This window comes from Herpailurus yagouaroundi, unplaced genomic scaffold, assembly GCF_014898765.1.
Source record: "Herpailurus yagouaroundi ecotype Mexico unplaced genomic scaffold, PumYag 208, whole genome shotgun sequence".
Taxonomy (NCBI): Eukaryota; Metazoa; Chordata; class Mammalia; order Carnivora; family Felidae; genus Herpailurus; species Herpailurus yagouaroundi.
In genome coordinates, this window is record NW_024412439.1 from 12,154,211 (window position 1) to 12,166,897 (window position 12,687).

The following is a 12,687-nucleotide window of genomic DNA, read 5'->3' on the forward strand; positions in this document are numbered from 1 at the left end:
GTCGCTAGGACCCTGGGGGCTCTGGCCAAGGAGCTGCCACTTGATCTTGGAGGCATCGGGTTGGAGGGAGAGGACTGTGAGCCCAGTGGGGCCCCGTGAAAACTGGAACATTGTCTCCCCAGAGCGGACAGCACCGCCCACTCCCAGGACTGGTAGGAGCAAAGGGACAGTAAGAGGTATGTCTTCACAGGGCCCTCTGGGTGACAAAATGCTCCCGTGTGGCTTGGTGCACGGGAGCAAACCCGTCCTGGAGGAGCTGGGCCTACCCTGCGCGTCCACGCTAGACCGCTGGTGTGGCCATGTGACTAAGCTCTGGTCAGTGGGATGCAGGTGGAAGTGGCAAATACCAAGCCCTAATTATTCCTCCTTGTGGGAACACAGACGAAATGGCTGGAGCGCCGGCTGCCGTCTGGCGACACGAGGTAACCTGGGGGGATGAACGCATGCGGCAGGGCACGGGACGGCAGACGCCCGGAGCCTAGCACGGTGCGCACTGTGCCAGCCCTGCGCCGTCTGCAGACTCCCTAAGTGTGAGACAGACAGAAACCACCCTATTTAAGTTCAGCACCGTTTTGCCGTGCACAAACCCAGCCCTAACTTCCACGTAACTTAAGGCAGACAAGAGCTCCTCCTGCTGCCCGCCAGCTGCCCGCCACCACGGGAGGCCAAGGGAACATGTCCTCGTTTGCCCCTGGCGACCCGCCACCCAGCACCTGGTGACTCCCAGCAGAGGTCCCTCGGGGAGCCCCCCCTCCGCCCACCTGTACTCCAGGCACATCTGGGTGATGTGCAGTGGCTCCTTCAGGCTCTCCAGCGCCTTCTCCAGTCTGGTCCGGTAGGTGAGCAGGTCTTCGGTGGTGCACACCAGCTCCTCCAGCTTGTCACCCAGCTCCTTCTTCCAGAACCTGACCTCCTCGAGCCTCTGTTCTGAGCACACAGAGAGGACACGGAGTCACATGGGGGCCAGCCCGCTCCTGGGGCCACCGGCTCTGGGACTAGAGACCTAAACCGGCCGGGGCACGTTCTCGGCTGCTTCGGGTCCTTGTTAGGTGCCGACTGGGGGAGGGCGGGGTCGGGCGGCAGGAGGGAGGGAAGGGATCTCTTCTTGCAAAACCAACGTGGAGTTCGTGCAAACACCATCCACGCGGGTCGCTCTAATTCTTTTTTTTTCTTTTTTTTTCTTTCTTTTTTTTTAAAATTTTTTTTTTTAACGTTTATTTATTTTTGAGACAGAGAGAGACAGAGCATGAATGGGGGAGGGTCAGAGAGAGAGAGGGAGACACAGAATCTGAAACAGGCTCCAGGCTCCGAGCCGTCAGCACAGAGCCTGACATGGGGCTCGAACTCACGGACACGCGAGATCGTGACCTGGCTGAAGTCGGACGCTTAACCGACTGCGCCACCCAGGCGCCCCTCTAATTCTTCAATACCTGTGTTTTTCATAACGTTTAATCTGATCAAAGCTGGAAACCTACGGTGTTTGAAAAGTCAAACAGACCAAGTTTTGCAGACCCTTCCCCACCCAATCCCGCTTTCTGGAAGCAACTGCCTTCTAAATGCTTTTAGAATTTCCTCCTGCATTTGCTCACACGGCTGCTTGTTCAGGATCACCTTCAACGACGTCGGTCACTTTCCTGTGGTGGAAAAGACCAGGATCTGCGCTCACACAACACGTCCCTGACCTTCTGTCTTCCCGATACGGCCGCATTGGCTTCTGGTTAAACAATAATTTCAGGGGCGCCTGGGTGGCGCAGTCGGTTAGGCGTCCGACTTCAGCCAGGTCACGATCTCGCGGTCCAGGAGTTCGAGCCCCGCGTCGGGCTCTGGGCTGATGGCTCGGAGCCTGGAGCCTGTTTCCGATTCTGTGTCTCCCTCTCTCTCTGCCCCTCCCCCGTTCATGCTCTGTCTCTCTCTGTCCCAAAAATAAATAAAACGTTGAAAAAAAAATTAAAAAAAAAACAATAATTTCACACTTGTTTATGATACTGCAAATATGTGAATGCTACTTACACCTGAGCCAGGCAGCGTGCTAATATCAGTTTCTTCTCTTACACGTTTTTGTTTTCGGAGGGGCTGGTAGTTGTGTTTTTGTTTCACTTTCCAGATACTCATTACCAACTTTTCCTTCAACTTTCTGACAGACTTATGACCCACAGGTATATTCAAACCCATCAATTAGCCAACGGCTTTGCTTACTCCCCAGGACCTCTGCCCGGAGTGCTTTCTCTGCCTGCCTGCTTGCCGGCGATGCCTGTCTCCTCCGGAACCCCTGACCCTGAGCACAGCCACAGCCCCCCAGCTGTCTGTTCCAGAACCCCCCACCCTGTGCTCTTGCCACAGCAACCCCCCCAGCTGTCTCCTCCAGAACCCCTCACCCTGTGCACCTGCCACAGCAGCCCCCCATCTGTCTGTTCCAGAACCCCTGACCCTGAGCACAGCCACAGCCCCCCAGCTGTCTGTTCCAGAACCCCCACCCTGTGCACCTGCCGCAGCCCTGTCCCATCTGTCTCCTCCTCCTGTTCACGCCCCTCCACAGGTGAAGCAAGCCCTCCTGAGACACAGGGGCACATGACCGGAAATTTTTGAAAGCCTTCGTTCTACCTTCATCGTTTGACTCTGGCTACGTGTAGACTACAGGCTGTGATTTTCGTTAGAATTTTGATGACGTCTCTTCACTTCCCTCCAGGGTCTGGAGCTCCTGCGGAGAAGTCTAAAGCCCTCCGGATTCCTGATTCTCTGTGTGCGGCCCAAAAGCTTTCCGGGGGTCTCGTCCCTATTCCCCTACCGTCAGCCTTACTCGAGTATGCCCGACACTGGAAACGGACCCTCCAGTTCTGGGGAACTTCCTAGGGCCCCCCTGCGTCTTCTCCGTGCTCCTTCTGAATCCCTGTCAGAGACAGAGCCTCCCCGCAGGGTCCCCAAGTTCTTACCCCTCCTCTCCTGTTATCCAACTGTCTGTCTTGTTTTTCCCCTACATCCTGGAGATTCTTCCACTTTCTCTTTCAATCCTTCTTTTAATTTTTAAAAACGTCCTGCTCTGATATTTTTAGTTCCCAAGAACACTTTCTCGTGCCCCGAATGTTCTTTTTTGAGACTCTCCTTGGTCTATGGACACAGTGTCTTCTCCAAATTTCCTGAAGACTTTATGGTATAATTTCTTCTCTGGCCCTGTGTGCGTCTGACCATCCGTCTGTCTGTCTGGGTGTCTTGTCGTGTTAGACAGATGTCGTGTTGGCTGACCCTCAGCTGACTACATCTGAGACTGAAATCCTGGCTGGAACCTCTCTCTGCAGGCACAGGGCTTGTCCGCCCCCGTACCTGGTTCTCTCCTCGGATGACCCCGGGCCCTATCATCTGCAGATGCCCCCTGTGGGCCTGCTGGTGTTCACACGGACTGAGGCCTGTGACTCTCCACTGGGGGAGACAGAGCCACAGTGGGGAAGGGGCTCTTTGTAAACCCTTCCAGCCAGGCTCGTCTCCAGTTCTGCCCTGGACGTCCAGAGCCGGAGGTAACTGACGCTTCGGTTTTAAGCATCACACAGTGTCCACAGCATGAATCTGCTACAGGCCCCAGCCAGCATCTTCCTGTCCCCACCTGCACAGGCTTCCTGCAGTCCCTACGCCTGTTGCCTGGACCTTCTGCTTTCTGTCCCCAGAATCTTCTCTCCACAACGTTTCTACTTCACTCCCTTCCCCCACCAGCTCTCACACTCTTCATCAATGCCATACATGACGTTGTTGGAGTTTTATTCTTTTAACGTTTAGTTATTTTTGAGAGAGACAGACAGTGCAAGCAGGGGAGGGGCAGAGAGAGAGGCAGACACAGAATCCGAAGCAGGTTCCAGGATCCGAGCTGTGAGCCCAGAGCCCGACAGGAGGCTCGAACTCACGCGCTGTGAGATCATAACCTGAGCCGAAGTGAGATGTTCCACCGACTGAGCCCCCCAGGCGCCCCGACTTTGTTGAAATTTTAAAAGGGAGGGAAGGCAAACGCGTGTGTCCACCACGTGCCCTGATGTCCCCCGACGCCTGCTTGTACCTGACCACCACCCTCACGCTGCGTCGGCCGCTGCCCTGCTGGAGCTGTTACCCACAGGTCCCCGGTTCAATTCCTGCTCGTCCGGCTCTCAGCCTCCCTGACGTTTGCACAACCACCAACACAGTGGAAGACCTCCTTGCCCATGACAGCATGGCCTGGCTCTCCCCTTTCTGCCCTGTGATGACCCCGGACCGCCACCTCTGCCCCACATCTAACTGGCTTCCCACCGAACTGGGCCTTCCCAACCCACGGCCGTCCTTGGCTGGGCCAGCCTCCCTCCACCCCACTGTGTGCACACCAGGAGTGCTGCACACCTCCCGCCTTCGTGGCTCCGTCCGAACCACCTCCTCGCTCAGAACGCTATCTCCTGGACTCCTGTTGCTAGAATTTACTCAGGAACCCAATGTGCTGATTACCAGGCCCCTACCGGGCGTGAGGTCCAAGAGACACAATGGAAAGACATCGTGAGGCAGACGCGAAAACAGACAGTTTCAATTCAGTGAGTCTGTACTCTCTCTCACCACATAAAAAGCACAGTGGAGGCTCAAAGGAGGGAGGCTGGGGGTCAGGAAAGGCCCCAGCACTGACGAGCCCCTTGCTCTGACCTCTAGACTTGAGCCCTGAGAAGGTCTCTCCAGACAGAGTGTGAAAGATGCACGGAGGCAGGGGTGCACTCAGTGAGGTCCTGCAGTGACACATGTAGCACACGACGGGAGGCACCTGTGGGTCGATGTAACTGCCAGTACTCTGTGTGTGTGGCCTGATTTGGATACGGGGTCTTTGCAGGTGCAACCAAATTCCCCACCAGTAGGACTGCTGTCCCCACACAAAGACAAGACAGAAGACGCAGACAAACACTCAGGGGACGTCACCGACAGTGGAGGTGGGAGGTGGAGGGCTGTGTCTGCTCCCCAGAGCCCGCCGGGAGGGCGCGGCCCCGCCACACCTCTTCCCTCCAGCTGTCACCTCTTTGGCACCTGGGAGGTTTTGCCTCATTTCATGTTTATGTGAGTTTTGCTCGTTTAAGGGCACTGCCCTTTAAATCGCGTCTGATGCTCTTAGGCGCCCAGTGAGTGTGCCTGGAATCCACAGAGGAATGGACACCGGAGAGCTGGAAAGCGGGCTAGGTTACCGGGCCTCTGTCTTGGGGCCGTGAACTTAAAGCCGGAAGCTGAAGAGCACGCGTGTCTCCCCCGCTATTCCAGGGTACTCCCTTGCCACTCGCGAGCGCCCAATGCAGATGGCACCGTGGCTGGGCCTCGCCGGTCACATCCAGGCACGTGCGAAAGCGCGGCGCGTGGCCTGCCTTACCTAGTTTCTTGTTCACGTCGCTTTGAGACTTTCTTGTGGTCTTTCCGATCTCCTCCACAAGCCTCTGGCTTTCTGCCACCAGGCGCTCGGAGCGGGACCTCTCGGCCTCCGCTCTGTGGTACTGGGTCTCGTTCGCCATGTGCCATTCTGCCGGCAGGAACTTGGGCGGAGGTTGCACAAGTCTGGCCATTGTAGCTTCCCAAAGTCCTGACCACAAAGGCAGACCCTCCTTCAGTTTCGTAGAAAGCAATCTGTCCTTTTTTTGATGGCACTTTGTATGAAAGTGTGACATATATACCGAAAAGCACCTAAATCATAACCTGTACGCACCTCACGCTCCCTTCGGGTCACTGTCCTTCACCCGTGTTCCCACGGGGCAACCAGTAGTCTGACTCCACTCTAGAAACGTTCTGGTGTTTCTGAACGTGCTATCGGTGCAGTCAGACAGCGTGTACCCTTTGACATCTGACCGCCCCCGCTTAACCTTATGTTTGTAAGATTCACCCGCATCGCTCACCTAGATGTGGTTTGTGTGAGTGGCTTGTTCAGTACGCCGTGAATGTACCTGTCTTCTCTACTGTGTTTGGGTGTTTGGGGCTCCAGCGTGGGGCTATCTGGAGCGTGCCAGGAATATTCTCACACGTGTCCTTTGGTGACCCCGAGCATGCATTTTTAAGACTCATCAGAATGGCTGGGTCCTGGGCAGTGTTCACTTTTAGTATGTTCTGCCAGCAGAGGAACCCAGCCCCGCTCCCTGGACAAGCCAACACCTGTGACATCTGCACCCAGACAGCGGGGTCTGGAGCCTGCTGGGCAGGTGGAAGAAACAGACCCTCCTCTGCACGACAAAGAAAAGGGAGAAGGCGGCCTGCGGGGGCCAGAGCGCTCCGACCCCCATACCTGCTTCTCACGCAGCACCCCCCCGGAACACCTGTCCGCACACGCCCCTCAGGGGCCAGAACCTCCAACCCTCCCACGGCCCCCCGAGTCCGTCCGGATGCGGGCTCGAAATGCACCCCAAGACCTCAGTGCGTCCAAGCAGCCCCCGGGAGATGGATAAGAGGCCGGACGGGGAGGGAGGGTGGGCGCCCTGCACTCACCTCCGGGAACCACCGATCGCGCGGCTCCCGGGCGGCGCCCTCACCCACCTGCAGCTCCCGGCTCCGCAAAACCTACGGGTCAACGGCGCGTCTCCGCGGCAACCAGGGACGCGTTACCCAGGCCAAGGGGGCGGGGCTGCGGCCGGGAAGCTTGCGCAGGCGCAGACCCTGCGGCCTCGCTGCGGGGAGGCTGCGGCCGCGAGGCTGCGCAGGCGCGGACCCTGCGGCCTAGCTGCGGCTGGGGAGGTGGGCCGGGGGCTCGGCAGTACGCACCTCCCACGCCCGGCGGGGGGCGCCAGGCAGGGGACAGCGACCGTAGCTCCGAGTCTGGGGTGGGGAGCCCTGCGCCTGGCCTGGCCCTGCCGCGGCGCCCCTGGGGCCCAGCGGGTTGGGCCGGGACCCGAGGCCGCGGGAGAAGGCGCAGGCACTGGCAGCCGGGAGGGTCAGGGGTTGAGGGTCGGGGGCAGCTTGCCCGGCTATGGAATGAGAGCACAGCGCTCGGGATATGTGCGCACTAACAGAAAATAAACGAGTTACCCAGCTGGGGGAGAAATGCGGAATGGTCCTCGTCCACACAACCCGAATCCCAGAAAATGGGCATTCAAATTTCCCGGCCAGGAGGCGGACTACTTTACCGCATGACACCAGCCAATCGAAGGCAACCTCCCTCTAAAAACAACCAATCAGAGGAGGCTTTGCCTCGTGAAGCCCGCCCCCTACGTCTCGCGAGCCGTCGGCGCGGCCGGGAGACCAGCGAAGCGTCATGAATATTAAGCAGCTGCTGTCCAATGGCATCCTGGGGAGCTGATATTGTATATTCATATCCCCGCCCCCGAGAAGCGTCTATTTAAGGAGCGAGCTGGGCGTCCTCCGGTCAGTGTCCCGGCGAGAAACCGGGTGTTTTTTCTGTGTTGTGGGGTTCCCGCTCGGAAGGCGAGCGCGGGGACGGGTGGGGGTCGTGTGGCTCCCGGGTGTGCTGGACTCACGCACGCGGGCGAAAGGAGGGGGCGGTGTCCTGGGAGCTGGTGGGCCTGAGGCCCCACCCACCATGGGGGCGTCCCCAGTTTGCAGACCCGGAGGCTTCCCAGAAGTGCTTGGAAAGAGGGTAGAATGGGCAGAAATACATGAAACGAGTTGTGAATCATGATCGTAGGTCACCGTTGTATCCGCACCGATGTGCAAAGGTAACCCTCGCCCTCCCCGCCGGGTGGAGGGGGCTAGAAGAACCTGAGACCCTCACCCGAGAACCGACGCTAGGGGTGAAGTGAAGCCGGCCCCCTCCGCTGGAGGTCCGCCCTCCAAAGGCCTAACTCTGCTGCGTTTCTCGATTTGCTTAAAAAAGAAGGACAAAGGACTGACTCTCCAGCTATTTATTCTGGAGTTCCAATATAATTGCAAGTATTTGAAAACATTTTCAGAAGAAACACCTTATTTTGCACGCACAAGCCAGCAAAGGAATGAGCCCGATAGAGGAAGCCTGGAAGGACTGATCACCGATTGATTGCTCCGGGGGGGCCTGGTACACGGCTGCGGGCTGGATGGACCCTATAAAGCACACGTCCAGCACAAGGCTTAGAATTTGCTAACTTAACAAGCATGCAGCCAAAGCTTACAAACTAGAATATTCAGGCAAGGTGTATTGAAGCTTTAAGTGATTCTGAGATTTTCGTTGGTTGGAATAAAGCCGTGTTTCCCAAACTTGAGTCATTCTGGTACCAATTTATTAAATTTTGGCCCTTCCATGTACCACCCATAAAATTATTTTGCGGTTTTCCTTCAACTATACTCCTTTTTACATGTAAGGATAATTCTTTCATTTATTTTTTAATGTGTATTTATTGTTGAGAGAGAGCGCGAGAAGGGGAGGGGCAGAGAGAGAGAGAGACACCGAATCCAAAGCAGGCTTCCCAGCTGTCAGCACAGAGCCCAACGCGGGTCTTGAACTCAAGCACCATGAGATCATGACCTGAGCTGAAGTCGGATTCTTAAGGGACTGATCCCCCCGGGCTCCCCAAGCATAATTATTTTAAAAGGAGGCTTTATATCACCATCGTAAAGGGAAAATTAGTATCACTCGTATTATAGAGAGTAGTCATAAATAATATGGTACATTTATGAATCCCAATTATCAAAAACTAAAATACACTTCAACACCTTAGAAAGCACACAGGTTGTGTTATTTTGTTGTTCCTCGTGGTTACCTTTTTGGGGCCTGTGCATGTCCTGGCTCCTTTGGTTTCGATGTACATTTCTGATGGCTTAGGTACGGCTTAATATAGTTCTAGTCCTTCAAACGTTCTAAGCACTCAGCATACGTGGGGCCAGAATTCTCCTCCCCTTTATTTCATTTCACGTGAGAGAACTTTGGAAAGCAATTTTGGTAGTTTTTAAATCTATGGGTCTACTTTGGGATTTTTGGAATATCTTTTAAGAGAATCTGGGGGCGCCTGGGTGGCTCAGTCGGTTAAGCATCCGACTTCAGCTCAGGTCGTGATCTCGTGGTCCCTGAGTTCGAGCCCCGCATCGGGCTCTATGCTCACAGCTCAGAGCCTGGAGCCTGTTTCAGATTCTGTGTCTCTCTCTCTCTGACCCTCCCTCGTTCATGCTCTGTCTCTCTCTGTCTCAAAAATAAATAAAGGTTAAAAGAAATTAAAAAAAAAAAAGAATCTGATTCTTGGAACTTGAAAGGTTGTCTGGTCCAATCGGACATGGAAATGTCCTCTGCAACATCCGTGCCAAATTGTTGCCCAGTGCTTGATCATGCCCAGGGACGGGAACTCATCACCTCCCAGACAGTCCTCCTTTGGGCTGCTGTGCTGGAAAGTCCTTTCAGTAGTTTCCATCCATGGATACAAACTTTACTTATTTAAAAAAATTTTTTTAATGTTTCTTTATTTTTGAGAGAGAGCGTGAGCATGGGAGAGAGAGAGAGGGACAGAGAGACTCCCAGCACAGAGCCTGACACGGGGCTTGACCTCGTGAACCATGAGCTCATGACCTGAGCCGAAATCAAGAGTTGGATGCTTAACTGACTAAGCCACCCAGGTGCCCCTGCTCCTCATTTTTAATCTGAGAAAGAGGGCACTGTGACCCCAAAAGCCGACTGCTACATCTAAAAGCGTTTTTCATTAAGAAGGGTCTATTCAGTGGCACCTGGTGGCTCAGTCCGTTAAGCGTCCAACTTCAGCTCAGGTCACGATCTCACGGTTCATGAGTTCAAACCCCGCCTCAGGCTCTCTGCTGTCGGCACAGAGCCCACTTCAGATCCTCTGTCCCTCTCTCTCTCTCTGGCCTCCTCCCCTGCTCACATGGTCTCTCTCAGGGTCAGTTTTTGGCTGAAGAATATATTGGGTTTGCAAGTCTAGAAAATGAATGTCATTTGCTACCACTTATCTGTAGGATTTTCTCATTATTATACAGCTAACTGTTCTATTTAATTTTTTATATTTATGTATTTTTCAGTGAGAGAGAGATTTGGACAGGGGAGGGGCAGAGAGAGGGAGACACAGAATCCGAAGCGGGCTCCAGGCTCCGAGCTATCAGCACAGAGCCCGACGCGGGGCTCAAACTCACGAACCGCGAGATTGTGACCTGAGCTGAAGTTGGATGCTCAACCTGCCTAGCCACCCAGGCGCCCCTAACTGTTTTAAATAAGGAGAAATAATAGATGTGGAAGCTGATACGATACTGTCACTGGAATCCCAGTGCCACCTCTTTTTAGCTGAGCCGACCTGAGCCAAAAACTGGGATTTCAAGGACATAACGCTACAGCCTGTAACCCTAACCCTTGAGCCCGTCGTCTGAGCCCTGCAGTCACTCGCGTGCTCGGGAGGACCTGCCGGGCATTTCCGAGGTAGTCCAAGGTGGCCTTCTCCAAGTAGAACGCCCGAGGCTTGATGGAGACCTTTCTTGAATCTGGCAAGGCGTGTAGCCCGTATCTGCCTTCTGGAACCTGAGCTGAGTGGCCGTATCACGTCCCTCATCGTGTGTTGTCCTGGTTCCCTTAAAGAAGAGTGGGCTGTGCGAGTGATCCCGGGAGAGCCCCCGTCACCGCGGGAGATGTCGTGCTGGCTGCTTCGCACGGCGACAACCTCCGGGCAGGGGCCCTGCTTCAGGCCGTCCTACTGCCCGACGCCTGGGCTCCTGAGTCACGGCGGAGTCTTGGCGGTGCTTTGGCCGCGTGTCCCTCGCCTCCAAAACTGCTGGATCAACTCTTACGAAACGCCTTTTGTTTCCGGCCTTTTCGGGTTTAGCTTTGGAGACGCTCGGGGGACGTGTGTCTGATCAGACCCACAGCGCTTGCCCCAGGCTGCTGTCCCTGCGAGCAAACCAAAGATGGAACACGTTCAACATTTGGGGCTCCGCCGGGCGCTCCGGGGACGAGGCCCGCACGCGGTGGCATTCACAACACCCTCGGCAGTAAAGACCGGGGACTTGAGCCGCCCATCGACAGGGGGCTTGTTAAAGAAGCGTGGGGTCTCTACGACTGTGAACTGTGAACGTAAGAGCAAGGAAGCGAAAGGCTCTCCAAGGGTTAATATTCAACGAGGAAACAAACAGCAAGAATCAAGGTGCGAGCCTGTTGGTATCGGACGCCATCGTTTGCGCACGAAACGGGGGGAAGGAAACTGATATTGTGGTTTATGATAAGAGAGTTGTATTTGGTCTTCGTCCCTGTTCCTCGCGCGGGGCCCCCGGAACCCTCGTGAGCCCCCCAAGTGACAGAACACCGCGTGCCTCTTTCGTTCCACTGAGGCGACTCTGGCTGGGCTCCTGGACGGGGACTGGTCAGTGGAAGGGCTGGAAGCTCGGACCCCCGTCCTCCGGAGAGGGGAGAGGGGCCAGAGAAGGTTCATAGCCGGCCATGCCCACACGGGGAAGCCCCCGTAAAACCACGGCAGTCGGGGCTGGGGAGCCTCCGGGCTGGTGATCGTGTCCCCCCGGGGAGAGTGACGCCCCCCGAGTCCGCGGGGACAGGGGCTTCCGTGCTGGGGACCCTCCCAGACCTCGCGCCGTGCGTGGCCTTCGTCCACGACCCTTAATAAGCTGGCAAACAGAAGCAAGGGCCTCCCTGAGTTCTGCGAGCCTTCTAAGCAACTCATCAAGTCCAAGGGGAAAGAGGTGGTGAGAACGTCTGATCTGTAGCCAAGTCGGACGAGAGCTGCGCGTAACCGGGGGACCTAGTCCTTCCCACCGGCATCTGAAGTGGGGCAGATTCGTGGGACCGAGCCCTCAACCTGCGCGACCTGGCACGATCTCTGGGCGGACAGGGTCAGAATTGGGTTAAATCGAAGGACTCCCGGCTGGTGTCATGGAGTTGGTTGCCGTGGGAAAAACCCCACAGGCTGGGCATCAGCAGCGCTGCGAGCGTGACAGTCACGTGAGAGCAGTCACGTGAGAGGAAAGACGACTCTTTTCCTAAAGCAAAAACATACACACGTTTCCTTGTAAACGCATAAATATCCCGGGAAGGATACACCAGGAGCTGGTGATGCCGGCCGGCCCTAAAAGAAACTAGGCAGCTGGGGGGGCCGCCGTGGACGGGAGGCCTCCCACGAAATACCCTCCTGTGTCTTTCGGATTTTGAACCACAGACATGTACTACCTTCGCAAAAATAATTAAATGTTTAAAGAAAGCTGAGCACAGAACAGTAGGAACAAGACAGATAGTCCTGTAACAGAGTCACTGCGTTCGGTCATTTCCAGAAAAGAGAGTGGAAATCCAATTTCTGCTTTGGTGAAGCCATTACATAACCGACATGTGCAGGATTCCCTTGAAATTCCGGTTCCTAATAATTATTTGTTGTTGTCGTTGGGTGCAGCCCCAGAAGCGTCCCCGCCATAACAATGATAGAAATTTTGTGGTTTTCCTGAACATGTAATTAGTAATTACATGCCTGCAGTTCAGAAAACTTTTTACCTTATTTACACACGTGTTTAACAAATCCCTTTTGCACTCCGCCTTTTTGCACTCCGCTAGCTGCATAGCACCGTTCTAGATGCTTCAGGATGGGCAGCATGCGGCCAGCCTCTGCCGTCAGACCTGAGTTCAAACCCAGTTCAGGCTCTAATCACCAGGGAAATGCAAATCAAAACCACCATGAGATGTCACCTCGTACCTGGCAGTGTGGCTAAATTAAAACGATGAGGTGGGGCGCCCGGGGGGGCTCAGTCGGTTGAGCATCCCACTCTTGATTTCGGCTCAGGTCACGATGTCACATCCTTGGGATCGAGCCT

General features: G+C 55.3%; 1 protein-coding gene across 5 annotated transcripts in view; it reads right to left on the bottom strand.

Annotated features, from left to right (window-relative positions):
* Nucleotides 1–7,091, bottom strand: part of TEKT1 (tektin 1) — a 46,356-nt gene extending 39,265 nt beyond the window's left edge. For 2 of the 5 annotated variants that reach the window (XM_040453540.1, XM_040453535.1), the window contains exons 1-3: nt 6,988–7,091; nt 5,351–5,557; nt 762–927 (exon numbers count right to left, since the gene is read on the bottom strand). In XM_040453540.1, the coding sequence (XP_040309474.1) occupies nt 762–927; nt 5,351–5,557; nt 6,988–7,051 (437 nt within the window). In that variant the 5' untranslated portion in view covers nt 7,052–7,091. Of the gene's footprint in view, nt 1–761; nt 928–5,350; nt 5,558–5,680; nt 5,748–6,450; nt 6,614–6,987 lie in introns of those variants that run through there. The other 3 variants (XM_040453538.1, XM_040453536.1, XM_040453539.1) reach the window with 3 other exon arrangements.
* Nucleotides 7,092–12,687: the final 5,596 nt, after the last annotated feature.